At 41.2% G+C, this 26,947-nt stretch overlaps 1 protein-coding gene across 3 annotated transcripts in view; it reads right to left on the reverse strand.

Annotated features, from left to right (window-relative positions):
- Nucleotides 1–1,082: 1,082 nt before the first annotated feature.
- The window catches only part of UBE2V2 (ubiquitin conjugating enzyme E2 V2), a 45,385-nt gene continuing 19,520 nt past the window's right edge, over nucleotides 1,083–26,947 (reverse strand). For all 3 annotated transcript variants that reach the window (XM_038389497.2, XM_038389496.2, XM_038389498.2), the window contains exons 3-4: nucleotides 18,179–18,304; nucleotides 1,083–1,959 (exon numbers count right to left, since the gene is read on the reverse strand). In XM_038389497.2, coding sequence (XP_038245425.1) covers nucleotides 1,813–1,959; nucleotides 18,179–18,304 — 273 coding nt within the window. In that variant the 3' untranslated portion in view covers nucleotides 1,083–1,812. The remainder of the gene's footprint in view (nucleotides 1,960–18,178; nucleotides 18,305–26,947) is intronic.

Genomic DNA, 26,947 nt, shown 5'->3' on the forward strand with positions numbered 1-26,947 from the left:
AAACGTGTCAGATGTGTTTAAGGACTCTCAAATACAGCCTTTCTATACTGACAATCACCACCTAAAACTTTCTATTAAAAAAATAAACTTAGTTTATTGCTTTTCTTACAATTCTTTCTTCACATTAGGGATAGGCAATAAGGATACCAAACTTGAAAGTTCTCTGGCTGTTGATGGCTTTTGATTAAATTCACTTTTTCAAGAGAATTACTTATGAAGTTTTGAATGACAAGTCACGGACCTATTCCCAAGGTTACAATTTTTTAGTAAACTGGACAAATCTTTGCATTTTCCACACAAGAGATTAGAGTGTCTCATTTCCAAGGTAATATGAACAACACTGAGAAACCTATAGCAGAACTAACCCATGAATGTCACCAACTACAACTAAAGTGAGAAAGGAATAAGTAAAATTAGAACGACTGTTGAAGGGGAAGAATTCATTCTCACCAATGAGATTGCACCATTGGCACTTGAAGCATGGAATGCAGATGAATAAATATGGCGTGTCCACACAGTTCTTAACAGTAGTATAAGATGTTTTAATAAAAATTATATGGCCTGAAGTCTCTCACTTATGTGTAAGCTGAGGTAAGGAGAAAGAGAGACAGACCAAAAAGGAAACCAGTTTGAAGATTTAAAAAAGCGGTTAAAGTAAGTGCAGGGGGAAAAAAGGTGACATGAAAAAATAAGGTAGCAGCTGCAGAAGAGGGTTCCTAGGATGAAAAGACAGCAGCAGGACAGAATTCAGCAGTCCAGTTTAGAAATTGCTCTGAAGTTGCTTAGGCCAAGTTAATGTCATTTCTAGAATGAATACTTAAAACAATTTTTTTAATTTTATTTTTTAAAAAGGGTTTTGAACTGCAAGTTTTTCCAAACAAGTGTAACTGCAGGTTATGGAATTTGCTCCTCTGCAATAATCCCAATACCTTCAGTTATCAAATAAAATAAGCGTATAGAATTAGTGGTAAGAATAAAAGGTGCATGTAGACCCACTTCTATATTGTGTTCAACTTTTTGCTACCTCCGCAAGGTACTATACATATATTACATTATTATAGAAATGGCACAGCCTCAGAGGATACTTTCCACATTTTATTTACATTTTAAGACTAACTTTAATCTCAATCACATATCCATACACCTATTTCCTTTGTTTGTTTCACTAAAACTTAAATGCATTGTTTATTAGAACAAAGACTGTAAACAAATATTTGCCATGTCCATTACATGTAACACACAGGAGCCGCTTAACAGAATCCATTCCCCCTTTTATAAATACAGGTATCAAAACAATCCTGAACATACTTTGTTTCACTAATAGTAGTCGGCACCCACACCTTAGCAAAAATTAAACAAGATGAGCAACAGTATTCACTGTATCTGCTACTTTAAAACAATTTTAACTGCAGCTCTTTTACTAAGCCAGATGGATAAAGCATGCCATTTATAATTTTTCTTCTTGAGAGATTAATTTTCGGAAACATACATTAATCCACAGCAATCTGACACTTTCTGTCATGCTTTCATCTTGTAAAACCTGAATTTTAAGCTACTTCAGGCTTATGCTTAAATGACAGTGTCTTGATAAGAGAAAAAAAATAAATTGTGCTGCCTTTTTTTCCTCCCATAGTGCCTAAAAACATACTGGGCGTACATATATTATATATATATTCTTACAAATGTCCAGGTCATGTATACCAGCTGAAATTCTTTTAATGTGTGGGTGGTTTGCATTGTGAGATTTAATCAAGACATTAATATGAGTAGAAGGTTGTTGTTTTAAGACAGAAGTTTGAGAATCAGCTAAAATTAATTGCTGTAAGTTTGTCCTTCTGGAGGTTGTGGAAGCTTCATATTTTCTTTGGACATCATTAGACGTCTTAGCTCTTGAAGTACAACTTTAATGCTATAAGAATTTTGCCATTTTGCTAACACTGGTATGCTCCGTGTATCCACCTGCAAAGAAAGACAGCACAAGTTAAATAAGGACAATACGTTTTTGTACCATAAAATACAAAATTCTTGCAGAATTAGTTTTAGTTTATTTAAAAACTGGTAGCATCTTTTGCAATCTCTTCAGCTCTTCCCAACTGTGTTATAAATACATAAAATATTTATAATGAACGCTTAGCACATACTTACATATAAATTCAGATCCTACAAGGAGACCAACACAGTTGGACCCCTGCATAGCATGCTCAACATCATCAACTTCAATGGTGGGTGAGAGGGTGGGCCAAGAAAAAGTCAATCTATGCATAGCTCATTGCAAAATTGGGGCCATATCTTAAACTAGGCAGGTTTTTAATCCATCATATCAAAAGTTCTTTTAAATGTTTTATTGCAACATTTAGTATTTAAACAGAACAATCATATGAAAGTATTACTTGATTACAGAACCAACATGCAATATGTGGTTCTCAAAGTTTGCCTAATAAAGAATTGAAAGCCATTTGCTACACAATATTCTATGCTAAATCTTTATACAGGAAAATGTACCTACTATAAATAGCTTTTGACTGCGATTTGTTTTGAATACTTATTGTTATATGGCCCTTCTGATGCCTTTTACTTCTCCCAGTAAATATGACTGGAAATAGTGAAGTAATTTGACTTATAAAGTTCCATAAGATCAGGACATTTCTCAATTCTGCTTTGTTTCTTACGATAAATATTCTTATGGACCTCTTAAAGCACAGAGACTTTATTGCATATCACTTGATAGTTTAAAGGTGCACTACAAAGGAAAATGTGTGCGCCCTTTTCCACTCCTTTATGGTATATACAGCATAAAACAACATTTTTGTAGGTTAGTTTTACTTTTTAATATTAAAAATAAAAGAGAGAGAGAGAGAAAATCAGAGCCAAAGTTCTAGCCATAGCAACTTTACCTCCAGATGAGACCTAGATTGTTTAACTTCAAGCTACCTGGTTTCAGAATACAGAGGATAATGCTGCTTATATTTGCAGGAGCAACTGGGAGATTAAGATTACCAATGATTACTTTCAACATTAAGAAACTAAATACTGAGGGCAAAACAGTGTCAAAAGGAAAGCTACAGTCGGTTGTTTATGCAGTGATTTTTGCACCAATTAAGGAACACCTTTTTAAACAAAAAGGAAATCTTTTACAGCAAGGTTTGAAAGTTGCATTGGTCAGACCACCATTATAATTACTAGGTCATTTTTTAAAAAGTATTTGCTCTAATGTGTTAGAGATAACTAGAGATGCAATTCTGAGGAGTGAGGTGAAGCCAATGTGACTGCAAACAGCTTTCACCCATCTTAACATTTGTTTGCAGGTATAAGTACTAAATCAATCCATTATCGGACGAAATTCAACAGAGAAGAAATATACCCTCCCTTCCCCCCCATCTCAGGAGAGACTTTCTGAGCTGCAGAGTAGTAGTTCTGGTGAGGACAGCATCTAGTCTGGACCGCTCTCTCTGAGGCACAAGTGTCCCCCTCTTATACACCGTTCCTCCCTCCAGCCTCCTGAGCTAAACTGAGGAGAGGCCTTCCCTGATTGCTGTTAGGCAGTAGAGAAGCAATGCGCCACTGAGGCCCTGGAGCCCAGTAACATCACAGTTTCATTTCAAAATTTGAACTCTGGACATGGTACTGTTTGAACCCACCCTCCATATCCCACACAATACAGCATAGGGCCCAAGACACTACCCTCCCCAGGCAAGAATTCCAGAGTGGAAGGAAACTTGCACAGTGGAAAGACCTGGCTGTTCGAGGGAAGTGTACTAAGAACAGAAATAAAAGTCAGGCTCACCATGTTTTATGGGCACAGGGTTTGGTTGGGAAGGAGATCAGGAGGGAGAGAAGGGTAGATTTTAAGGAAGCGTAATAAGTTGTGGTTTTACCAGATAGGGAATTTTTATAAGCCGGAATTAAAAATGATTTGCAACAAATGATTGTCAAAGGCTGGGGCAGACTGCAGCTGACTGTGGAAAGAGGAAGATTCCCAATAAAGAAGCAGGAGGGTGACAAGAACCTAGGTTTGCTGATTTAAGGGAGGTCAGATAGGCAAGCATGGATAAGGAAACAGTTTAGGTGGAATTTCAGTGGGTTTGAAAAATAATTCTTCATGTAATTGTGAGACTGCGGGTGACGGTTAGATGGGGAAGTAAAAAATGGCTGGAGAGGCAGTTGCAGATTGTTTCTATCTAAGACAAACAGGAAAACTGTTGAACTTAACAATCCACTAAACAAGATGAATACCCATTTTCATCATGGGCATTTTGATTGCATGGTATATCCCTTTTCCCCACACTTCATCTGTTTAATCTTCTTTTTTAGGCCATGTATAGACTGGGGATTAGCCTCATTTACAGCTATCAGTGACCAGCCACTAATGTAGCTGCACTAGCACACCTCTAATATAGTCAGTCAAAGCTACTATTTCTACTGGTGGAGTTTATTACAGTTTCAAGCAAAACTATTTTTACCAGTGCAAATATTGGCTTTCTAGTCTTCACTAGGGATTTTCAGCTAACAGACAAATATCTTCAAGGCGGGGACTGTCTCTTCCTGCACAGCGCCTAGCCATATTTTCAGCACTATCACACTACTACTAAAATGACTTAATAGTTATTTTAATTCAATCCACTTTATTTTTGGCAAGTCACCATCTTTTGTTGCATAACACATCTTGCAGGCAATAAATATTTTGGCTTAGTTTTATTTATACCCTGCATTGCAGGCCCTATTTTACATGTAAAGAGATTACACAATCAATCTACTTATGATATACCTCTTTATAAAGTAATCTGAAAAGAGTAGGCTCTCTCATTGGCTCCAACAGTGTTGTTAGGAATGCTCAAAACCCAATACCCAGGGAGTACCCACTTTATATTAAAATTGTATTCAGGTATAAGGAGGCAGCATTTCCAGGGAAGTCCCAAGGCTAGTGAAGCTGAAAACTGAGAAATAAAAATAGTTTTGTTCTATCAGTATATCCAATATAAATCTTTAAATAATGACAATAGCAGCAACATTACACACGATCCAAGAATAACCAAGGAATTCTTCTATGCTTTTTAAACATCGAACATTTTGCAGCATTCTTCTAAAGTTTATTCTGTGTTTATAATGCTTCCAATAGCATAACTTTAAAAAAGTAGCAAACTGCTTAGTCCACTATAAACAGATTCAAAATGATGACTGGACAACAGAGTTTACAGAATTATAGTTGATAAAATCCCAAGTATTTAAAAAGAAGAAACAAACACTTCCAGCTGTAAATGGTATTTAAATAAACAGAAGTGATTGCAAATCCTGTGAGATACCAACAGACTGTTAAAGAATACTCAAAAAAAAAAAAAAACAGACATCCTCAAAAACCATGGGAAAATAAATAGTGTGTCAGAACACAACCTGTGTTTTATCAATCTATGATACACAATAGGCTCTAAAAGGAGAGACCCCACAGCATTAAAAATTATAATTTATTTTATGGCCATGACACCCTCTACAGAGAATAAGTAGTTTTGCCTAGTTCTACTCATATATTTGTGCCAGGTTTTCAAAACTAGATTCCCAAATTCTGTGTACAAATCCAGCAGTTGCATATGCAAACGGATCACTATGAGAGTAAGTGCTCATACGCATATTCCGTATAGGTGGCCACCTTTTTGAAAAGGAGCCTATATCGTGAACTGAAGTGCAACTGGAATGAATTTTGCTAACTCTGCTTTTGCATTTTTAAACTGAGGGTCAATGTGGATAAGTGATCAATCTTGGTCTTTTAAAAATGTATTAGTTTTAGAAATTTCAGGAGCTCCTTCTCCAAATACAGCTCCTTCTGTTTCCTTCCATTCAGAAATTCCACAACCTGCTATATTGCTACTGCAACCTTTGGATCCATGCACTGATTTAAAAAGGCTGTATTACATTTCTGGAAGAGGACCTTCCTTGCTAGGAAGCCTCACAGTGACAACACAATCTGGCATATGACAACAACAGGAGGCCTGGGCAGCAAAAGATTGCTTGATGATAAAACAGCGTAGACTGATGTCCCAACTCCTCCAACAAATTTTACAGCCTTGAACAACAGGATGGGGAAGGAGACGAGAGCTGATCTATGGAACAGCCAGTCAGGAGGGTGGGCAGGAGACTGTCACAAGAGGGAACATCTCACAAAGCGGCAACAAGGAATTTTCCTGAGAAGTTATGAGAGATTTAAATGGAATGGAACCTTAGGTCACAAAGTAGAGGAAAGATGTGCTCTTCAGATCTAGGCTCACTTCCCGTTTCTGCCAGACTTCCTGTGGGATCTTGGGCAAGTCATTTAAATCTTTTAGTTCCTTAGTTTTCCATCAGTAAAACCTCCATAATAATGTCTTTTGTCTGTTTTGTCCATCTTGCTCATAAGCTCTTCAGGGCTGGAGCAGTCACTTAATACATCTATACATAGGCCTAACATGAACGAAGCCCTGATTTAGAGCAGATCCTTTAGGAACTACTATAATACAAATAGTTACTAAATCAGTACGCACATTTTATATACTGAGGAAAAAATGTTTCTTACCCCCAAAACTATTTAATTAAACAAAAAAATACTATAACATTAAATATTATAATGTTGTATTTGAAGCATGCTAAGCATATCAGAGTCCTAGATTCAAGATTACTTCATTAAGTGAGACTCTTTGTGGTGAATGGAACCACCCACCAGCACAGAAAGGGTTAAGGAAAGCCTTTGGGCCCAGCTAGCCCCACCCAGTTATTCCTGAAGCCAATACGGCATGAAGAAGGGAGAAAAGAAGAGAGCCTGTCTCAGTACAGGGTTGACTGGCGAAAAGGCAGGAGCTACCTAGCTAGCCATCTCCCTGCTTGAAGGGATGGAGCACTGGCCTGCCAGCAATCTCCCCAGCCAAGGGGAGACTATGAAAGAACCCCCAGCAGTGGAGGTAACTGACTGAGCAGACCCCAGAGACATTGTGGAGCTTACCCTCACCAGCCTGTGGCTACCCTGCCCCCAAAGGAACCTGGGACCAGACCCAACAGGGAACCCTACGGTAGACTGGACTAGAGGAGTCTTGCCTCAAACTGAACAGATTGGTAGGAAGTAGCCCAGGGTAGCGAATTCTGATTTCCCAACTCCCCCGGTTCAAGGGCTGACATACACACGGCCCTGGGCTGGGACCTGGTGGACAGGGAGAGGTCAGGTCCCCCTACCTGTCCCTGGCAGTAAGAACTCCAACTACTCAGCCCAGCTGAGGGCTGAAAGCCAGGTGATCTCACCACTAGGCCACCCAGCCACCCAAGACCCTGTTACATTCTTATTAGGGTCCTACCAAATTCACAGTCCATTTTGGTCAATCTCATGGTCATAGGACTTTAAAAATCATAAAATTCGTGTTTTCAGCTATTTAAATCTGAAATTTCACAGTGTTGTAATTTTTAGTGGTCCTGACCCATAAAGGAGGGGGTTTGTTTGTTGTTTTTTTGGGCAAGGGAGTTTGCACAGTTATGGGGGGAAGACAGGGGTGTGTTGCAGTACTGCTACCCTTATTTCTGCACTGCTGCTAGCAGGGGCGTTGCCTTCAGAGCAGTTGGAGAGTGGTGGCTGCTGGCCAGGAGCCCAGCTCTGGAGCAGCAGCGTAGAAGAGCAAGCAGAAGCAGCAACACAGAAATATGGATGGCATGGTATATATTGCCACCCTTACTTCTGTGCTGCTGCCTTCAGAACGGGGCAGCCAGAGAGGGGCAGCTGCTGATTGAGGGCCCAGCTCTGCAGGCAGCAGTGCAGAAGTAAGGGTGGCATGGTATGGTATTGCCACCCTTACTTCTGCACTGCTGCTGCTGGAGAAACACTGCCTTCAGAGCTGGGTGCCTGGCTAACCACCGCTCTCCAGCCACCCAGATCTGAAGGTAGGTCAAAAGTAAGGGTGGCAATACTGCAACTCCCCTAAAATAACCTTGTGCCCCCCCAACTCCCTTTTGGGTCAGAAATTTGAGAAACGCTGGTCTCCCCTGAGAAATCTGTATAGTATAGGATAAAAGCACATAAAAGACCAAATTTCACTGGGGCGGGGAGAGATTTCACAGTCTGTGATGCGTTTTTCATGGCTATGAATTTGGTAGGGCCCTAATTCTTATTTAGGGAAATAATGCATAGATACTCTCCCGTTTTTAGATAAAAGAAAGGATGAATTTTATCTTTCAAAGATGACTGCTGGTGGTAATTTGAATCCGTGGAAAATACAAACAATGAATTAGCCTAATCTAGCTAACCTTATCCATAATTACAATGTATATATAATACAAATGCATATTGTTAAAATAATCTGAATCAGGTGTTTCTCTCTCAAAACCAACATTTATTAAACTAAATTTATTAAATTCTAAAACTGGCCTGAGACTTTTTTAAAAAACAAACAAACAAAAAATAACTTTTAACTAAAAAAATATAACCACTAAATTCATACATATACTTCTACAGTCCACATAATCTGGGGATTTACAAGGATTTTACAAACATGAACTCATCCTCACAACATCTCTATGATGTTATCCCCATTTTACAGATTTGGAAACTAAGCAGAGAGTTTAGTCACTCATCCAAGGTTAAAAAGTGAGTTAGAGAAAAAGCCAGTCAGAGAACTCAGGTCACCATCTGATTCCCAATCCTGTGCTCTAACCTCCAGTCCACCCTCTTACTTTAAAACTGAAATGGAGCACTTCTGGTTAGGGTTGTGCCATAAATCATACAAGATACCAAGGTGATGAGCACACTAAAAATTTGACGGATTACATAAAGAACAGTAATATTTCAGAAACGAATCACTTGTATTGTTTTTGGTTGATAATTCAACCTAATGCCACTTAAGGCTATTTGGTGAGTTAAAAAACAAATCATTTATACACAGAAGCCTTTACAAGTGATTCTTTTATAGAGCTGGTTGGAAAAATTCCAACAAAACAGTTTTTCCATCAGAATTTGCCAATTTGTTGAAATTGAAATGTTGTGATGATTCAACGAAGCTCCTCTGGAAACTGGGCAGGGTTCTGACAGAAACCCTGCCTGGTTTCCTACCAGCTTGCCTTCAGGTCCTGGGATCGCAGGGTCCAAGGCTACAAGACAGCCTGCCAGGCGCTGCCTCTGAGTAGAAGACCCCAGAGTTTCTAGGATCAGTGGCTCTGCAGCAGTACACCAAATAGACCGCCTTGGAATTATGGAACCCAGAATTTAGGGTCCACACTTCAGGGGACCACAGGGCTTAGGGTCCAGCCTCCCTTTTGCAGAGCATTTCAAATTTTTTGGGTTTTATTCTGAAACAGAAAGAAACCAAATTTGAAAATAGCCAAATCCTCCAAGAAACAAAATTACATTTCTGCACCCATCTCTATTTTATTTAGATTGGACACTCTAACTTAAAAGTTTGTTATAAACCATATGAAACTAAGATAAATATTCCTAGACAAACAGGAAAGGTATTGTTCTGCATTACCAAATAAGGGAGCTCATTACTTGTTTTAATTAAGGGGAGGATTCTAAAACAACACTGTAAGCATCATACATTAAAGCTCTTTCAAATGGCACCTTCAAATTGGCTGCTTCCCATACCAACATTTATTTATACATGTGCTTATTATGCACCACACCACAACCTCGGTAAATGGCAATATTTCTGGGTTGCAAATACTGGCTTTTATGGGATAGAAAGGCTCTGAGGAACAACAAAACTGTTTGCTATGCAAAGGATTATTCTCAAAGGAGTCATTTTGAAGGATTTCTGAAATATTATTTACAATGCTAGTTTAGGCTTAGCAGTTAACACATTGTGTTGCTCAATAAAAGAGCTCAAGTAGGTCCAGCACTAGCCTAAGAATTGCAGAACATAATGTCTGCATGCCTCCAGTAGAGAAGGTTCAGTGCCTTCCAGCTCCAGTGGCTGACAGCTCCTCCAGCAGCGGCAAGGGCTGACAGCCGGGCTGGAGCAGCTACCAGTCCCTGCTGCAGCAGTGCGGCTTGAAGTAAGACCCAGGGACCAGGTTCATTATAGTGAGGGTGTACTGTCCATAGGAATGACAGAGTAGGTCATGCTCGTGGGGGAATGGTACTATGTGAAAGAAAGCATAGAGTCAATTATAGTAAAAATCTTAAATGACTCAAACTGTACCACAGAATCTCTATGGATAGCAATTCCATGCTTGAATAATAAGAGTACAGAAATAGGAATATACTACTGATCACTTGACCAGGATGGTGATGGTCATCGTGAAATGCTCCAGGAGATGTGAAGTGCCATAAAAATAGAAAACTCAGTAATAATAAAGGATTTCAACTATCCCCATATTGACTGGGTACATGTCACCTATGGACAGGATGCAGAGATAAAATTTCTAGACACCAGAAATGGTGCAGCTTTTTGGAGCAGCTAGTCCTGGAACCCACAAAGGTAGAGGCAATTTTTGATTTACACACAATCTGGTGAATATAGCTCAACTGCTCAGTAATAGCAACCATAATGTTAAATTTAATTATATCTTTGTGGGGTGGATAGGAGAGAAAGGATATTAAAGAAGCCCACCATAGTAACATTTAATTTCAAAAAGAAGAACTACAAAAAAAAAAAAGTGAGGGAGCTAGTTGAATGGAAATTAAAAGGAACAGTCAAGAGTTTTAAAAACACCATAATAGAGGCACAAATTAAATGTATACCCCAAATTAAAAAAAAAAATAGTAAGAGGACCAAAAAAAAAATGCCACCATGGCTGAACAAACGAACAACTTAGAGGCAAAAAGCATCCTTTAAAAATTGGAAGTCAAACCCTTCTGAGAAAAATAGAAAGGAACAAACTTTGGCAATTAGTGTAATTAGACAGGCCAAAAATGTATTTGAAGAGCAAGTAGCAAAAGACACACACTAACAGCAAAAAAAATTTTAATATACATCAAAAGCAGGAAGCCTGCCAAACAACCCATTTAGCCACTGGATGATAAGGGTGCTATAAAGAAGCACTCAAGGAAGACACAGCCATTGTGGAGAAGCTAAATTAATTCTTTGCTTCTGTCTTCACTACAGAGGAGATAAGGGAGATTCCCATATTTGAGTCATTCTTTTTAGGTGACAAATCTGAGAACTGTTCCAGATTAAGATGTCAGTAGAAATGGTTTGAGAACAAATCAATAAATTAAACAGTAATACAATAGAACCTCAGAGTTATGAACACCTCGAGAATGGCGACTGTAACTCTGAAATGTTTCATAACTCCGAACAAAACATTATGGTTGTTCTTTCAAAAGTTTACAACTTAACACTGACTTGATATAGCTTTGACACTTTATTATGCAGAAGAAAAATGCTGCTTTCCCTTTATTTTTAGTAGTTTACTTTTAAACACAGTACTGTACTGTATTTGCTTTTGGGGGTGGGAGGTGGAGAGAAGGGGTCTCTGATGCTGTCTGATTGCGTACTTCTGGTTCCAAATGAGGCGTGTGGTTGACTGGTCAGTTTGTAACTGGTGTACGCAACTCTGAGGTTCTACTGTAAGTTTCCAGGCCCAGATGGTGTTCACCCAAGAATTTTGAAGGAACTTAAATATGAAATTGCAGAACTACTAACTGTGGTATGTAACCTATCACTTAAATTAGCCTCTGTACCAGATGACTGGAAGACAGCTAACGTAATGCCGATTTTTAAAAAAAGGCTCCAGAGGTTATGCTGGCAATTACAAGCCGCTAAACCTAACTTCAGTACCAGGGAAATTGTTTGAAACTATAGTAAAGAACAGAATTATCAGACACAGACGAACATGATATGTAGGAGAAGAGTCAACAGCTTTTGTGAAGGGAAATCATGCCACAACACTTTATTACAATTCTTTGAGGGGATCAAAAAGTCTGGACAAGGATGATCCAGTGGATATAATGTACTTGGACTTTCAGAAAGCCTTTGACAAACTCCTTCATCAAAGGCTCTAAGCAAAGTAAGTTTCAGAATAGCAGCCGTCTTAGTCTGTATCCACAAAAAGAACAGGAGTACTTGTGGCACCTTAGAGGCTAACAACTTTATTAGAGCATAAGCTTTTGTGAGCTACAGCTCACTTCATCGGATGCATAGAATGGAACATATAGATAGACAGACAAGTTGGAAGTTACAAACCAAACTGTGAGAGGCTAATTAGTTAAGATGAGCTATTATCAGCAGGAGTAAAAAAATAACAAAAAACACTTTTCTGGTGATAATCAAGATGGCCCATTTAGACAGTTGACAAGAAGGTGCGAGGACACTTAAGGAAATAGATTTAATATGTCTAATGACCCAGCCACTCCCAGTCTCTATTCAAACCCACGTTAATGGTTTCTAGTTTGCATATTAATTCAAGCTCAGCAGTTTCTCGCTGGAGTCTGTTTTTGAAGCTTTTTTACAGACAGCCCCCCCCAACCTGAAGCAAATACTCACCAGCAACCACACACCACACAACAAAAACACTAACCCAGGAACCTATCCTTGCAACAAAGCCCGATGCCAACTCTGTCCACATATTTATTCAAGTGACACCATCATAGGATCTAATCACATTAGCCATGCCATCAGGAGCTCGTTCACCTGCACATCTACCGATGTGACATATGCCATCATTTGCCAGCAACACCCCTCTGTCATGTACATTGGCCAAACCGGACAGTCTCTACGCAAAAGAATAAATGGACACAAATCTGACATCAGGAATCATAATATTCAAAAACCGGTAGGAGAACACTTCAACCTCTGTGGCCACTCAGTAAAAGATTTAAGGGTGGCAATTTTGCAACAGAAAAGCTTCAAAAACAGACTCCAATGAGAAACTGCTCAGCTTGAATTAATATGCAAACTAGATACCATTAACTTGGGTTTGAACAGAGACTGGGAGTGGCTGGGTCATTACACATATTGAATCTATTTCCTTAAGTATCCTCACATCTTCTTGTCAACTGTCTAAATGGGCCATCTTGATCATCATTACAAGTAGCTCATCTTAACTAATTAGCTTCTCACAATTTATATGGTAACTTCCAACTTATCTGTATCTATCTATCTATCTATCTGCGTGCGTGCGTATCTTAGTATATGTTCCATTCTATGCATCCGATGAAGTGAGCTGTAGCTCACGAAAGCTTATGTTTTAATAAATTTGTTAGTCTAAGTACTCTAAGTAGTCCTGTTCTCTAAGCAAAGTAAGGAGTCAGGGAATAAGAGGGAAGGTGTGCTCATGGATCAGTAATTGGTTAAAAGATAGCAAACATAGGGTAGGAATTAAGGCTGTTGATTAATCGCAGTTACATCACACAATTAACCCAAAAAAATTAATCATGATTAATCACAGTTTTAATTGCACTGTTAAACAATAGAATACCAACTGAAATTTATTAAATATTTGTGGATGTTTTACTACATTTTCAAATATATTGATTTCAATTAAATCACTGAATATGAAGTGTACACGGCTCACTTTATATTACTTTGGATTACAAATATTTGCATTGTAAAAACGATAAAACAGTATTTTTCAATTCACCTCATACAAGTACTGTAGTGCAATTTCTTTATCATGAAACTGCAACTTACAAATGTAGATTTTTTTTTGTTACATAACTGCACTCAAAAACAAAACAATGCAAAACTTTAGAGCCTACAAGTCCTACTTCTCGTTCAGCCAAACGTTAAAACAAACAAGTTTGTTTACATTTACGGGTGACAATGCTGCCCACTTCTTATTTAAAATGTCAGAAAATAAGAACAGGCATTCACATGGGACTTTTGTAGCCAGCATTGCAAGGTATTTACGTGCCTGATATGCTAAACGTTCATATGCTCCTTCATGCTTCAGCCACCATTCCAGAGGAGATGCTTCCATGATGATGCAAAAATAATGTGTTAATAAAATTTGTGACTGAAGTCCTGGGGGGAGAACTGTACGTCTCTGGCTCTACTTTACCCGCATTCTGCCATATATTTCATGTTATAGTAGTCTCTGAGAATGACTCGGCACATATTGTTCATTTTAAGAACACTTTCACTTCAGATTTCACAAAACGCAAAGAAGGTACCAATGTGAGATTTCTAAAGATAGCTATAGCACTCGACCCAAGGTTTAAGAATCTGAAGTGCCTTCCAAAATCTGAGAGGGACAAGGTGCAGAACATGCTTTCAGAAGTCTTAAAAGAGCAACACTCCAATGTGGAAACTACAGAACCTGAACCACCAAAAAGGAAAATCAACCTTGTGGTGGTGGCATCTGATTCAGATAATGAAAATGAACATGTGTCGGTCCGCACTGCTTTGGATTCTTATCGAGCAGAACCTGTCATCAGCATAGACGCATGTCCTCTGGAATGGTGGTTGAAGCAGGAAGGGACATATGAATCTTTAGCACATCTGGCTAGTACATATCTTGCAATGCTGGCTACAGTAGTGCCATGCAAACACCTGTTCTCACTTTCAGGTGACATTGTGAACCATCAGGCAGCATTATCTCCTGCAAATGTAAACAAACTTGTTTGTCTGAGCAATTGGCTGAACAAGAAATAGGACTGAGTGGACTTGTAGGCTCTAAAGTTTACATTGTTTTATTTTTGACCATACATAATTCTATGTTTGTAAGTTCAACTTTCATGATAAAGAGTTTGCACTATAGTACTTGTATTAGGTTACTTGAAAAATGTTATTTCTTTTGGCTTTTACAGTGCAAATATTTGTAATAAAAAATAAATATAAAGTGAGCACTGTACACTTGTACTCTGTGTTGCAATTGAAATCAATATATTTGAAAATGTAGAAAACATCCAAAAATATTGAAATAAATGGTATTCTATTACTCTTTTTAATCGCTTGACAGCCCTAGGAGGAATAAAAGGTCAGTTTTCACAGTGGAGAGTGATAAATAGCGTGGTCTCCCAAGGCTCTGTTCTATATATTCATAAGTGATCTGGAAAAAGGGGTCAACAGTGAGGTGGCAAAGTTTGCAGATTATATAAAATTATTCAAGATAATTAAGTCCGAAGGAGATTGCAAAGAGTTAAAGGGATATCACAAAACTGGGTGACTGGGCAACAAAATGACACATGAAATTCAATGTTGATAAATACAAAGTAATGCACATTGGAAAACAATCTCAACGACACATACAAAATGACGGGGTCTAAATTAGCTGTTACAACTCAAGAAAGATCTTGGAGTCATTGTGGATAGTTCTCTGAAAACATCTGCTCAAGATGCAGCAGCAGTCAAAAAAGGTTAACAATGTTAGGAACCATTAGAAAAGGGAAAGATAATAGAACAGTTAATATCAGTCATAAATCCATGGTACGCCCACACTTTGAATACTATGTGTAGTTCTGGTCACCCCATCTCAAAACAGATATATTAAAATGAGAAAAAGGTACTGGCAAGGGCAACAAAAATTATTAGGGGTATGGAACAACTTCCATATGAAGAGATTTAAAAATTTTAAAAATTGGGGCTGTTCAGACTAAGTGGGGCTTTGAGCAAGGTCTATATGGTTTTTAACCTTTTTTCGTGGCAACCCAGTTGAAGATTGTTGATGCGCGTGACCCAACAAAGCTGGGGATGAGCGTTTTGAGAGGGGCTCAGGGCTGGGGTAGAGTGTTGGGGTGCCGGGGTGAGGGCTGCAGGGTGGGGCCAGGGATGAAGAGTTTGGAGTGCAGGAGGGGCTCCGGGTTTGGGGAGGACTCAGGGCTGGGATGCGGGCTGCTCTCAGTCAGCAGCGCAGCAGGGGTGCTAAGGCAGGCTTCCTGCCTGTCCTGGCACCGCGGACAGCGCTGTGCCCCGGAAGCAGCCAGCAACAGGTCCAGCTCCTAGGCAGAGGCACGGGAGCAGCTCCACACAGCTCTCGCCACAGGCACCGCCTCCCCCAGCTCCCAGTTCCCGGCCAATGGGAGTGCAGAGCCGGTGCTCAGGGCGGGGGCAGTGCGCGGAGCCCTATGCCTAGGCACCAGACTTGCTGCTGGCCGCTTCCAGGATGCAGCGCAGTGTCAGAACAGATAGGGACTAGCCTGCCTTAGCCGGCAGCACTGCTGACAGGACTTTTAACGGCCCGGTTGGTGGTGTGGACCAGAGCCGTCGCAACCCAGGGTCTTACATTCCGTGACCCAGTATTGGGTCACAACTTGCAGTTTGAAAACTACTGGTCTAGAACATCATGAATGGTGTGAAGAAAGTGAATAAGGAAGTGTTTACTTCTTCACATAACACAAGAACCAAAGGTCACTCCATGAAATTAAAAGGCAACAGGGTTTAAACAACCAAAAGGAAATATTTCTTCACACAACACAATCAACCTGTGGAACTCATTGCCAGGGGATATTGTGAAGGGCAAAAGTATAACCCAGTTCAAAATAAGAGAATTAGATAAATTAATGGAAGATAGCCATTGATGGACCTATTAGCCAGCCCATGCTTTGGGAACCCCTAAACCTCTGAGGCCAGAAGATGAGATTGGATAATAGGGGATGGATCATTCAACAAATTGCCCTATTCTGTTCATTCCCTCTGAAGCATTTGGCAGCAGCCACTGTTGGAAGACAGGATACTGGGCTAGACAGACCATTAGTCTGACCCAGTACTGCCGTTCTTATGTAAGGGAAAATCTCTAGTCCCCAGATAGACTATTAGAGACGAGTTACTATACCTGAAAAAGTGACGATCAGACAGGGCAACTTTCAAGCTTGCTAGTGGGTTCTGTAGTCTACTATTTACAGTCCCACATAGGCCATACAGCAATTTTGCAGTTCACCAGGAAGAACTCTTAATTTTGTTGTTGTTTGTAATTTGGTTCAACCGTTGAGTTTACTTAACCCAACCCCTGTTTAGACAACGGCCCTGCACAGGCAAGTCATATTGACATCAGTTGGCAACGCAATGGTACTGGGAACTATCAATGCTAGTCGAGTTGCAGGAGTGTGGTCTTAGTTTGTAAAGACACAGATTATCACTACTCCGTGACCAAGGACAATAAAATGACACTGTCAACAAAGAAAAAAAACACCCTTCTATATGAAAAATTTTCTCCTACAAACACCATCTCTGATAGAAACAAGAAAAAAATATTATTTTTCGTTTTACTCTGATAGCACTTTGCAAAGTCAGTTTCAATGTTTCTCCTGGAGTATTAATTTCCTGGGGACCACCCAGGAAAACATGAATGTACAGAAATTTGAAGAAGGACTCAAGGGCAGATGTAGTATCTGAAACTGTATTTAAAAAAATTTTTTTTTTAAATTGTTCCATTTTCAAGTTGATAGTGTTCCTTTACATACATCTTAAACTCTACGTTTAAGATGTTTTCAGACTGCTCCCTTTTCAGTTTAGGGAGGAGTTTATGCAGTGTTTCTTGGATCAGTGACTACATAAAAACGGCATTTTGTTACTCAGCTCTCCTTCCTGTGTGCATTTGGCACGTTTGTTTATTGTAAATTAACTAAGTTTTTACATTTTGAATGCACAAGTGTTGTTAAAGTCTTAACTTGTCTTGGAGAACCTTTTAGTGATGTTGTGAGAGAGGTACAGAACCAGACTGAGTTTTCAGGCCTCCCAGTTAGAAAAAGCCATCACTTCACTTGAAAACCATGCATATTTGATATGGAATTTATTGAGAGGCCCCCAATTTTCAAAACAAAACTGCTTGTTAAGTTTAGAACTTCATCTGGAGTCTTAGCTAGCAGATAAGAACATATTTAAAGACTGCAATTTCATTCTCTGTACTTCCCAAATTTAAAATGTCAAGAGTCACAAAGTAATTTATAATTAGTGCTTTGCATTAGCTGAAAGCACCAGCCAAAACTGTTCAGAGATGTAAATGATCCTTAGTGGTTAAGTAAGGTAGATATCAAAAGTCTTGAGCAGTACAGCATTCCATATTCTTAGGTAAACTCAAGCCTCATTGAAGAGGAATACTGTAAAGGAGCTGCACATAAACTGCTTAAACACAAAGCTTTTTTACTCAACTTAAAAGAACAGCTTCAATTTATACCTGCGTATTGTTTGCAAACAAAATCACAAATTAAAATCTTTGTTTAAAGAAATCATTTATAAAGTACAATTTAAATATGAAGGCTCTTTCCCACCCACCCTTAACACTCAATGGAATTTTTTTTACTATAAATAATTGCAGAGTACAGATTAACAAGGAGGTTGATTTTACCATTTGAACTTACCATTCCATTGGAATTATTTATTCCATTCATATTGATTTTAGTTACATATCTAACTGTTGGAGGTGCTTCTGGATATTTCGGTCCACACTCTACTTTCAGACTGTATATTCTGTTTTCATAGTTTGTCTAAAAAGAAAAACAAAAAAAGATTAATGCATCTTACTGAAAGTTGTTATTTAAAAAGTACTTTAGAAATACACAAACACAGCAAGATGGGTTCTGGAGAGGGAATATATAATGGGATGATTTTAACTCTGCTTTTATTATTTTACAATTGAGGCCTTTGATTACTTTTTGACACATCAATGCTTCAGTTATCTTGATTAGCTGATCAATATGCGATATTTTTTGAACAAAGATTTAACTATGTTAAAATAATCATTGCGTAAAAAGGCACCTATTATAGGTATAGAAAGCACCACATACAAAAAACAAACAAAAGACACTTTTAAAAAACTATATAGAGAAAAAGAGGACTAACCCACTGGCAAAGCTAAGCCACACATTCGCTTCCTCCCCATCCCTGAACTCTGGCCCAAGGTCAAACCTAAACCATCGGGCAAACCACCCCTACCAAAAGGTAAATCCTCTAATGCAGAAAAGATCAGGACGGGGAAGAGGTAGATGAATATAAAACAAAAAGGAAACCCTAGAAACACTCAAGAACAAAGACCAAAATAAATGGAATTTGCAACAAAATCCTGTAGAAGCAGTTAAGTAGTAACTATGGTAGAACTACTCCAGGAAAAAATTCCACAATTTATAGCTTATAAGTAAGAAAGCTCTGCCTGAACATAGAACAAAGAAAACCAACCCAACTGCCAAAGAGGACATGATCAAGTCCTCACAGCTAGATTATGAAAGGATTTATATATTATGATATTCAGTTGTACCTCACACTGGCAACCAACTCTCTCTTTCTCCTCTACACAGGAGCAACCATGGAAGCAGCTACTTTCTGTAAAAACTGGTTACCTACATTCCTACTACTGTTGTTCTTTGAGACGTCCTGCACATGTCCATTCCACATGTTTGCACCTTGTGTGCACTTTGTCTGAGAACTTTTTCCCTCAGCAGTACCTGTCGGGGTAGCTCAAGCACCCTCTGTTACCACATGTCACTGCATGCTTGCATAAGAAGAGCCACCCCTGACCCTCCTCAGTTCCTGTGTACCTGGCAGACTCTAACAGAGAGGAGGAGGAGGAGAACAGGTTGTGGAATGGACATGCAGGGAAACAAGCAGGGAGAACTGGAAGTTCTGGCACAGTCAAGGAATTAGGATGCGATTGAAACAACAGAGACTTGGTGGGATAACTCACATGACTGGAGTACTGTCATGGATGGATATAAACTGTTCAGGAAGGACAGGCAGGGCAGAAAAGGTTGGGGAGTTGCACTGCATGTAAGAGAGCAGTATGACTGCTCAGAGCTCCGGTATGAAACTGCAGAAAAACCTGAGAGTCTCTGGATTAAGTTTAGAAGTGTGAGCAACAAGGGTGATGTTGTGGTGGGAGGGAGTCTGCTATAGACCACCAGGAGGATGAGGCTTTCTTCCGGCAACTAACGGAAGTTACTAGATCGTAGGCCCTCGTTCTCATTGTTGGGCTCAACGAGTAGTGATCAAGGGTCCATGTCTAGTTGGCAGCCGGTATCAAGTGGAGTGCCCTAAGGGTCGGTCCTCAGGTCGGTTTTGTTCAATATCTTCGTTAATGATCTGGAGGATGGTGTGGATTGCACCCTCAGCAACTTTGCAGATGGCACTAAACTGGGAGGAGAGGTAGATATGCAGAAGGGTACCGATAGGATACAGAGGGCCCTAGACAAATTAGAGGACTGGGCCAAAAGAAATCTGATGAGGTTCAACAAGGACAAGTGCAGAGTCCTGCATTTAGGACGGAAGAATCCCATGTACCGCTACAGACTAGGGACCGAATGGCTAGGCAGCAGTTCTGCAGAAAAGGTACGTAGGGGTTACAGTGGACGAGAAGCTGGATATGAGTCAACAGTGTGCCGTTGTTGCTAAGAAGGCCAATGGCATTTTGGAATGTATAAGTAGGGGCATTGCCAGCAGATCGAGGCCTCTTCTGGAGTACTGTGTCCAGTTTTGGGCCCCACACTACAAGAAGAATGTGGAAAAACTGGAAAACGTCCAGCGGAGGGCAAACAAACATTATTAGGGGACTGGAACACATGACTTCTGAAGAGAGGATGAAGGAACTGGGATTGTTTAGTCTGCAGAAGAGAAGAATGAGGGGGGATTTGATAGCTGCTTTCAACTACCTGAAAGGGGGTTCCAAAGAGGATGGATCTAGACTGTTTTCAGTAGTAGCAGATGACAGAATGAGGAGTAATGGTCTCAACTTGCAGTGGGGGAGGTTTAGGTTGGATATTAGGAAAAACTTTCTTTAGGAGGGTTGTGAAACACTGGAATGCGTTACCTAGGGAGGTGGTGGAATCTCCTTCCTTTGAGGTTTTCAAGGTCAGGCTTGACAAAGCCCTGGCTGGGATGATTTAGTTGGGGATTGGTCCTGCTTTGAGCAGGGGGTTGGACTAGATGACCTCCTGAGGTCCCTTCCAACCCTGATATTCTATGATTCTATGTGCCCCACATCTTTGAGAACATCAGTTACAGAAAGATAGGTAACAGTTTTTAAATTTGAGTGCTTGTTCATGTCCATTCCACTGCAGGTGACTCACAAGCAGACAAATACGGAGGTGGGCTCAGAATCTACCTGAACAGTGATTATGGGACAACGTGCCTGAAATTAGCATTGGCTCTGGACTGACAGGAAATGTCATAATGAAAAGAAAGAAGTATGAACTGATGACCAGGATATTGCTTTACAAATGACTGTGATCAGCACTTGTGCCAAGAAAGCCACTGAAGTTGCCCGTGCTCCAATAGAATGCACCAATACTCTAACGGCGGGGCTATATTAGCCAAGTGGTAGCCTAAACAAAAGCACAAGGATATCGAAGATGAGATTCTCTGAGTGGAAACTGATTGGCCCTTAGCCCTGTCCACAACTGCAACAAACAACTGTGTGGAAGATCTACAGGACTTAGTACACTCAAGGTAGAAAGCTAAAGCCCTTCTCACATCCAATGTAGTCTCCTCTCACCTCTATGCACATGGGGTTTCGGGAAGAATGCTGACAAACAGATTTCCTGGTTAACATGAAAAATTAGAGACCACCTTTGTGAGAAATTTTGGATGAGGGCACAGATAAAATTTATCCTAATGACAGGAGGCTCTGACACTCGGGCTCTCAACTTGCCCATCCTTCTGCTGAGGTAATGGCAACTAAAAATGCTACCTCTATAGAGACCTGGAGCAAAGAGCAAGTTGCAAGGGGTTCAAAAGGTGGTCCCATTAACTTTGCTTGGGCCAGTTCAGATCCCCTGGAGGTATAGGATCTTGCACATGTGGGTACAATCTGATCAAGCCCTTTATGAAACTGGTAGTGATAGGGTTGGAGAAAAGGAATCTACTATCCAATGATGTCTGGAAGACTTATATAGCTCTGTAAGAGGACATCTGGCAGCTAACTGCCAAACTTTGATGCTTTAGGTATAGAAGAGAATTAAGTACTAGGCTCAGAGATACATGCTTTGGGGTTTCAGAGTAGCAGCCGTGTTAGTCTGTATTCGCAAAAAGAAAAGGAGTACTTGTGGCACCTTAGAGACTAACAAATTTATTAGAGCATAAGCTTTCGTGAGCTACAGCTCACTTCATCGGATGCATTTGGTGGAAAAAACAGAGGAGAGATTTATATACACACACACAGAGAACATGAAACAATGGGTTTATCATACACACTGTAAGGAGAGTGATCACTTAAGATAAGCCATCACCAGCAGCAGGGGGAGGAAAGGAGGAAAACCTTCCATGGTGACAAGCAGGTAGGCTAATTCCAGCAGTTAACAAGAATATCAGAGGAACAGTGGGGGGTGGGGTGGGGGGGAGAAATACCATGGGGAAATAGTTTTACTTTGTGTAATGACTCATCCATTCCCAGTCTCTATTCAAGCCTAAGTTAATTGTATCCAGTTTGCAAATTAATTCCAATTCAGCAGTCTCTCCTTGGAGTCTGTTTTTGAAGCTTTTTTGTTGAAGTATAGCCACTCTTAGGTCTGTGATCGAGTGACCAGAGAGATTGGGGATATGCCTTTCTTCTGGGACCAAACAGAATAGTGCCTCCATTTATGCACATAAGTGCCCCTATTTGAGGGTTTTCTACAATTCAGAAGCACTTCTAGGACATTCTTAGAACAGGATCTCTCCAAAGGCGTTTATCACTAACCATCCACACAACCAGGTGGAAGTCTCACAGGTTGGGATGGAGCATGTGGCCGTGATCCTGAGAAAGCAAGTCTGGATCCAGCAGGACAACGGAGGCTTGAGTGACAAGGTCAGCAGGGGCAAATAACAGCGTTGAAAAGGGCAAGCCAGTGCTATAAAGATGAGATGAGCATGGTCTTGTTTGACTTTGAACAAGACAACCCTGGGCAGCAAGGGAATCATAGGGAAGTCATACAGGAGGAGGTCCTTCCAGGGTAGCAGAAAAGCATCTGTCAATGAGCCTGGGCTGACAACTTCCCAGGAACAAAAACGATGGCATTTTCTGTTGGACTCTGTTGCAAAACAGGTCCACCTGGGGAATCCTCCAGAGCTAGAAGATGGATCTGATGATGTCTGGGCATAAAAACTGCTTGTGGTGATCAGTGAAGGTCCTGCTCAGTTGATCTGCCAACATGTTCTGCTTCCCTCGAAGGTAAGCAGCCCCAAGATGAATTAAACTGGTTATGCAAGAATCCCAGAGACAATCTGCCTCCTGGTATAGGGAGGAGTACAATTTTCGCAACTCTCTGTTTAAGACAGACATTGACGCAGAGCTGTCTGTTAGAATTATCAAATTATTTCCTGCTGTATCAGGAGGAAAGCTTAACAGGCTAGTTGTACAGCTCTTGACTCATATACATGTCTGGGAGTTATTAGATCCTTAGGCAACCAGAGACCTTGATGCTGCAGGGATCCCATATGGGTCCCCAAAGCCAGGGCTGATGGTGTCTAATTAAAGTGAGGTTTGGTAGCTGTGGGATAAAGGCCCCCACCCTCAGATTTTCAGAGGTCCATCTACCAATCCAAAAAATGACAAAAATGACATTGGCACTCAAACCACATTGTCCAAATGACGACTCGGGGCATGTACAAACGCTTGCCATACGTGCAGCTTGGCATGTTGAACCACATATGTACACACTGACATGTAACCCACGAGGTTGAGGCAGCTGTATGCTGTGGTGAAAGCTTTCAGCTGCAGCACCAAGCCCCAGAGTGCCAGGATTATGGCAGCAAGAACATGGCCTTTGTGGAGTCTAAGAGCTCCAATAAACTCTTTCCTCTGTACTGGTTTTAGAATATTTGTCTCAATTTACTAGGAGCCCTAGTGCCTCAAATGTGGACAGGACTGTAGATACACTAGATAAAACCTGAGCCTCGTACTGACCTCTAATCAACCAGTTGTCCACCTAAGGGAACATATGGACTCCTGATTTTCATATATTTGCTGCCGCAATTGCCATACATTTTATGAACATCCAAGGAAAGACAGATCAAATGAGAGCACTGAACTGATAATGGGCTCCATTTGCCACAAATCTGAGAAACATCCAATGGTTGTGCCATACTGCAACATGGAAGTAAGTGTCCTTGAAGTCAAGGGCAGCATACCAGTCCCCCAGGGAGGGAATAATTGAGACTAGGGTAACCATGCAGAATTTTATTTTGTTCAGGAATTTTATTAAACTCTCATATCTACAATAGGCCTGAGACCTCCCTTTGCTTTGGAGATCAGAAAGTAGTAGGAATAGAGGCTTCTCTCTCTGAGGCACAATGGGACTTCCTTTATGGCCTTTACCTGAAGTAGTGATTGGACCTCCTGCTGAAGGACAATTCTGCGAGAGTTGTCCCTGAAGAGGGATGGGGAAGGGGAAAGAGGGGTAGAAATGAACAGGACGGCATATCCTAGTTACACTGTGCTTAAAACCCCTCCAATCCAATGTTAAGTGCTTGGGCCCAACACAGGAAGCAGAATAAGCGATTTGTAAACAAAAAGGTGGGAAACAGATGGAACTACAATAACTGGTACATTGCTCTTGAGTAACATCAAAATTCCCGTTGGGATGAGGCGGCTAGATGGGATAAGCCCACTGATGCTGAAGAGGAGGGCAGCGGATGTTGTGCCCTATAACTCCCTCCCTTTCTCCTCAGCGTATCTTGAAATCAGGGAGGAAAGTCCTGGTGTCTGCATGGATGTTGAGGATGGAACTGCTTTCTCTTTGTTGCTGGAGTACAGATTCCAAGAGATTATAATGTCGCCCTGGAATCTTTAAGGCTATGGAGCCTATTGTCCATCTTATCCGAAAACATAGAGGGACCTTCAAAAGGGAAGTCCTAGATGGTCTGCTGGACTTCTTGGGGAAGCCCAGATGACTGTAACCACAAACATCTTCACGTAGAAATAGCTAATGCCATGGTTCAAGCTGCCACACCTGCGCCATCCAAATTGTCCTGGAGAGCAGTTCTGGCAACCAGCTTGCCCTCATCCATTACTGCAAACTCCTGCCTACAGTCCTTTGATAGCCTGTCTTTAAATTTTAAAAAGTTCTCCCAGAAGGTAAAGTCATAGTGTCTCAGGAGTGACCATTACTTTGTAATCCTAAACTGCAGACACCCTATAGAATAAAGTTTGCATCCAAAGAAGTCTAGCCTCTTGGCATTTTTGCCTTTCAGCATTGATGCTTGGTGTCCTTTATCTTTCCAATTTGTTAGCAGCTGCAGCCACCAAGGAAGCTGGACCAGGGTACAAATACTCTAGATCCCTTAGAGGGGACATAATACCTCCTTTCAGCTCACTTTGCTATAGGAGATAAGGAAGATAGTGTCTGCCACAGCCCCTTGACCTGGTTCCATAATGGCTTTGTTAATCAGCAGAGCACCCTGGCAGATGCTACCGATACCTGAATATCCACCAACTCATGGACACACTTCCTCTGCCTGAATGTCAAGAACAGAGACCACCCTTCTCAATAGATCTTGATGATCCCTAAGGCCCTCTGGCAGTGGTGAATCACTTGCTGCCACAACAGCCTCACCTGGTGACGACGAAGAGTACACCACAGGATTCTGAGGTGGTAGCTGCTCCATCACTTGTGATGGGGAAGCTGGTTGAGTGACTTCTGGCTGCAGGTCTTGGTACAGATTTTGGTACAGAATACCAGAGAATGATGCCCCCAGAGCAGTCTTAATGACAAAGAACAAGATGGTTGTAAGGAGGGCCTATCAGGAGAAGGGAAGCCCCAGGGTGTCCAGAACAACCACTGATATTGGCTTCAGATCCAACTTTAACTAGGCAATTGCCCCTTAGGATACAGAGGCTATTGCTGTGACTGTTGCATGACCCTTGGTCCCCAAGTCTCTGCTGGAGGACATGCCTGCTGTCTTGGATGGGACACAGATAAATGCACTTCTGAGTTCAAAGAGGAAGAATCTGAAACATCTGTGAGAGCCATATAGTCACACCCTACACACTATTGTAATAAACTTTGTACAAAGCACACAAAGCATTGTGAGGTATCATTTGAAGATTCATAACTTGCTTGTTATTATTGTCCTGGTAACATGTACAGCCAATTGTATGTGAAATTATAAGATAACTCTGTATGATGTTTGTGATGGGGCAGATCAGTCCCGCACTGGTACAGAGGGGGTTAATCCTTCCCTCCTAGCAGAGGAAGCCCCACCCCTGAGGCTCTGCTGGGCATGCTCCACCTGGAAGTCAGGTATAAAAGACTGCAGAACTGCTCAGTCAGGACTGACTGTGAAGGAGGAAGGACACTTGGAAAGGGCTCCAACCCAGGAGCTCTTATAGCCCTTATCTATGAGAATTGAAGAGCCAGAAACCTGGATGAGAGGCCTGCCACTATTGAAACCTAGGGAGTGTCTGGTGCTGAGGAGCATAGAGACCCCAATACCATATGGATCACTGCTGCAGGAGAGCTGGTAGGAAGTAACCCAGGGAAGGTAAGGGAGTGGTACCTCCCACCCTTATGAGGTCAGTGTGTTTCCCGCTGACCCTGTGACAGATTGCTCCACTGCTGGCAGGGCCTTGGGCTGGGGCCTGGTGGAGTCAGGTAGTCCCAGGCCCCCCTACCAGAGGGGCTACACCCCCTTGTGATGGCCCCCAAGCGCTAGCCACTAAGCCCCCTGTTTTGCCTTCAAAGGTGGCAGTATTGACTCTGGGCACTAGGCTGCGCTACCCCACTAGGGGAGGGGGAATTAGGCGGACTCTGGCCATTGGGCTGCACTACCCTAGAAACACATTGAACGGACTCTGGCTGCTAGGTTGCATTACCCCACTCGGGAAAAGGCAGACTGATCCTGGCCATGGGGCCACACTGTGCTGACTACCTGGGGAGGGGAGTTAGAAAACGGATGTAGGTATAGAGAGGCAGGGTTACCTCCTACCCCCCTGACTTAAGGGGTTGATGAGGTACAAAGCCTGTCACAATGTTATTAACACATGTTCCAAACCCCACAGCCCTGCCCAAACTGAGACTGGTAAACAGGTCTCTCCTAAACAAAGGAATGTGTGCTCTGCTTCATTTGCATTCAAGCAGTAAACAGAGTCATCAAGCAGGAAGGGAAACAAAGAGAGCTCATAACAGGTGAGGAAAAAGCCAGCAGTAAACAGCCTTCCACACAGA

Source organism: Dermochelys coriacea, chromosome 2, assembly GCF_009764565.3.
Source record: "Dermochelys coriacea isolate rDerCor1 chromosome 2, rDerCor1.pri.v4, whole genome shotgun sequence".
Lineage (NCBI taxonomy): Eukaryota > Metazoa > Chordata > Testudines > Dermochelyidae > Dermochelys > Dermochelys coriacea.